The 3,561-nt window shown below is 44.6% G+C and overlaps 1 protein-coding gene across 1 annotated transcript; it reads right to left on the reverse strand.

Moving 5' to 3' along the window:
* Positions 1 to 1,193: 1,193 nt before the first annotated feature.
* LOC109828211 (translation initiation factor IF-2-like) lies at positions 1,194 to 2,800 on the reverse strand. Its single transcript, XM_020395241.1, has 3 exons — positions 2,386 to 2,800; positions 1,833 to 2,317; positions 1,194 to 1,682 (listed from the first exon to the last, which is right to left on the reverse strand). Exons 1-3 carry the CDS (start codon positions 2,798 to 2,800, stop codon positions 1,194 to 1,196), a joined length of 1,389 nt encoding a protein of 462 aa, XP_020250830.1.
* Between the last annotated feature and the right edge of the window lie 761 nt (positions 2,801 to 3,561).

A 3,561-nucleotide genomic window follows, 5' to 3' on the forward strand; every position in this document is an offset into this window, starting at 1 on the left:
GTTCTTGGAAATAGCTGAAAATTTTGAGAGTCAAGTAACTCTTGAAGTGACCACTCAGGTCTATTTATAACAATCGTCAAGCTGTTAAGATGGCATGGCATTCTAGGAGTGAATCCCAACCATCTTTGAAACGCGAAGTTCACAACCGCGTTCAAAATCCCAAGTGCAAGGCTCAAGCCAGCGTCACGAAGGCCTGAACCTCACATTTTGAACCTCAAACGCAAAGGTCACCTTAGCGTTGTAATTCTTCTAAGTGAAGAACCTACACTTGTGTCTTCAAACACGACACTTATTCCTCAAAGTCATGAGCCCTCTTAACAGAGTGTTGATCAAAACCTCTGTATCTCATCAGCAAAATCTAAATTCTCATCGGGATATTATTACATCCCAGACGATCATCATCCCTACAGAGTCTAAGTTTAGCTGGCATTAATACCAATGCGGCTATAGCTCCTTTGTCAGAATCCACTTATCGATTCTCGTCAATAGAGCGATAAGTCCTCAAAATTACCCCGATCGCAATATTTTTCCTGTCACGTTAAAATTACACCTCTGACAAAATCAACTTATCGATTCTCGTCAATAGAGCGATAAGTCCTTAAAATTGCCCTGATCGCAATATTTCTCCTGTCACGTTAAAATTACACATCTGACAAAATCAACTTATCGATTCTCGTCAATAGAGTGATAAGTCCTCAAAATTACCCTGATCGTAATATTTCTCCTGACACGTTAAAATTACACCTCTGATAAAATCAACTTATCGATTCTCGTCAATAGAGCGATAAGTCCTCAAAATTGCCCTGATCGTAATATTCCCCCTGCCAAGTTAAAAAGCTATACCTCTTGCATTTATAGACTTCTTTTAGTGTTCCAAGCAAAAGTAACACAGGAAGAATTCTAGTAGTCAACCCCATTACGGGAAAATAATAAATATTAATCCTCAGCAGTTTAAAACTTTTTGGAGTTATCTTAAACGATAATAAAGAGAGTTTTCTGCACTAGAATCATGGTGGAGATCTATTCTAAATCAGGAATACATCTTAGGTATTTCTCATAATTTGTTGCTTAAAATCAAAACACGATAAATGCAAGAAACAATGAGGAATCAATATCACTTTTTATTCAAGAACCAAAAGAAAGTGATACAAGACAAACTTGTTCTTACCAAAAGAACATTACAAGTGCAAAATTCACTCATGCATCAAATCAAAAGAAACAAGTTGGGTCCTAACTTCAGTTAGCTCCTCCTCGTGAGTGGTGCGCACCAGGGCTTCAGCCTTTGCCCGGAGTTCTTCCTCACTGGGTGTGATGATAGCTGCTGCTTCATTTCTGGCTTGTTCCAAAGCTCGAGCCTGCGTGTGATATTCCAAAGCTCCAGTAGCATTTTGGGTGCTAAGGATATTGACAACATTTTCCTCGCGGGCGAGTTTAGCCTTTAATCGCAGGACTTCAGCCTCAGCTTCAACAAGTCTATCACGAAGCGAATTCATAGAAGTAGTCGAGCGTTCTAACTCTTCTCGCTTCCGAATATTACGCTCGCGAATCTCCGTGATTTGACGTTTTCTTTCAGCCAAGTCCCGTTCTATCGCCTCCCGGCGAGCCACTTCTACAACCTGAAGACTGGCCAAAGTAGACACAATTTGTGGCTGAAGCTCTCTGCGACCCAATACCTCAAAATGCTATAATTGTTCTTCCAAACGAAGGATAATCTCAGAATAGCGCTCGAACCACGGAGTGTTTCCCACACTTCTGACACTGTTCAAGCCTGCTTCCAAAAGAGGTCGGAAAGAATTGAAAGTTCCCTGACCACTCACCACATATTCAATTACCTTCTTTGCGAGGCTATTCAAATATACCAAGGAGATTTGAAGGAACTCAGGTGCACCCGAGAGACTTGAAGTGATGCTGGAGGATGCTCCCAGAGCCATTGAAATTGGTGCAGGAGATCCGGGCGCTGAAGCTGCAGAAGCGGTAGAAACATTCAATTGTGATGGGCTTGAGGTCAAAGCCATCATTGCTCTTGCCTGAGACGTGCTTGGCCTCGCTTCTGCTGGCGTAAGTGAGATCTTCATCAATGCAGTAGATGAAGTAGCTGCAGTAGATGAGATAGGTAGAGGCTGCTCTTGCACAGGAGCTGACACCTGCACGACCGGCTGTTCCAAAGGAGGAGTCGTAACAATAGTTTCAGGCGGTGCTACAGGTGAAGCAGCTGACGTGGGTGAGCCAGGTAAATGTTGCTCTTGTGGAGGAGCTGACACTTGCACAGGATCCTGCTCCGAAGTAGTAGCAGCAGTAGTCTTGGTAGGAGGCGAACCTGCACAAAAAAAAAGGGTCAGAACGCGGAAAGAACATGCGGAAGAATTCAAAGAAAACTAGGCTTACCAGAGATGTGAAAAGGAGTATAACCCGATGCCTTATCGGATGGGACCTTGGGAACATCATCAAAAAGGGTTATATCATCCATAGAATTATGCTCGTCGTCCCCTGCGTCATCACCTGGCATGTTGCCAACGTCAGCATCCTCATCATCATCTCTATCTTCGTCAGCTGCGTCACCAGTTGAGGAGCCTTCATAATCTACTCGCTCCTCATCATCCCCGATGGCGGAAGGTTCAGAAAGATTTGTGCCAGCAGCTGGTCTATTCATAAGTCCCGTTGTAGGACTGGGAATTAAATCACTAGCTTGGGACATTAATGCTGAAGGAGGAGGGGATGGATTCTCTTCGAGACCCCCTGGTTCTAATGCAGGAGATCTAGGAAGGTCCATCACCAGAGCAGATTCTGCATCTGTAGCCATTAATTCGCCCTCTTCGCCCACAGGGGGATGGTAAGAAGAAGCTTCGCTCGATAAGGCTGGGCCATGAGAACGAAGTCCAGTTCTATGTGGCAGGGCTGCCCAGTTCTATGTGGCAGGCCTGCCACGGAAGATTCTTGCTGTTCTTCATCTTCAGCAGCTCTGATGGCATCAGCCATCAACTTGGGCTTTTGTTGGCCTTTGGGGGGAGGGGAATCAACAATCAACTTCCGATGAGTCTGTTTGTCATATTGGCCGGCTTCATCCGCAGAAAGTTTTCTTTTCCCCGCTGCTTTCATCGCGGGAGGATCGACCACTCGTTGTTCTTCTACCGGAACAGGCTCAGCTCTTTGTTCTTCTTCTTGTCCAGCAGGCTGGTTCTCGATAGACAGAAATTCGTCAATCCCTCTTAAGCAGGAAGTCTTTGACCCCCTTCTCGAAGCATACATATGCCTGATGTCTTTTAGGCAAGATGTATTCAGGTTGTAATTGGGAGTCTGAGAAGCGGCGAAATACCAATTACAGAAGCTTATGGAAGTGTAGGAGTTGGGTGTTTTGTGGGGAAGCCTGAAGATAGCCTTAGTACAACCTGCCACAGAATAATACCAAGCCCTGGCTCCTTCATATAAATTGCTCACAACTGAGAGTTGAGGTCGAGGGTTCCCGACGTACAACTGATCATACCCAAATTGGCGAGCGAACCTATTGTAGGCGTCAAAAAATGCTAATAGGTATCCCAAACATAGAGAAGATCATCAAAAAAT

Source organism: Asparagus officinalis, unplaced genomic scaffold (assembly GCF_001876935.1).
Source record: "Asparagus officinalis unplaced genomic scaffold, Aspof.V1 AsparagusV1_Un849, whole genome shotgun sequence".
Taxonomy (NCBI): Eukaryota; Viridiplantae; Streptophyta; class Magnoliopsida; order Asparagales; family Asparagaceae; genus Asparagus; species Asparagus officinalis.

Coding starts and splice junctions, on each gene's coding strand:
- LOC109828211 (XM_020395241.1), bottom strand. CDS start 2,800: ATGGCTACAGATGCAGAATCTGCTCTGGTGATGGACCTTCCTAGATCT. Junction 2,318..2,385: donor TACTCCTTTTCACATCTCTG/GTAAGCCTAGTT, acceptor TTTTTTGTGCAG/GTTCGCCTCCTACCAAGACT. Junction 1,683..1,832: donor TGAATAGCCTCGCAAAGAAG/GTAATTGAATAT, acceptor GAACAATTATAG/CATTTTGAGGTATTGGGTCG.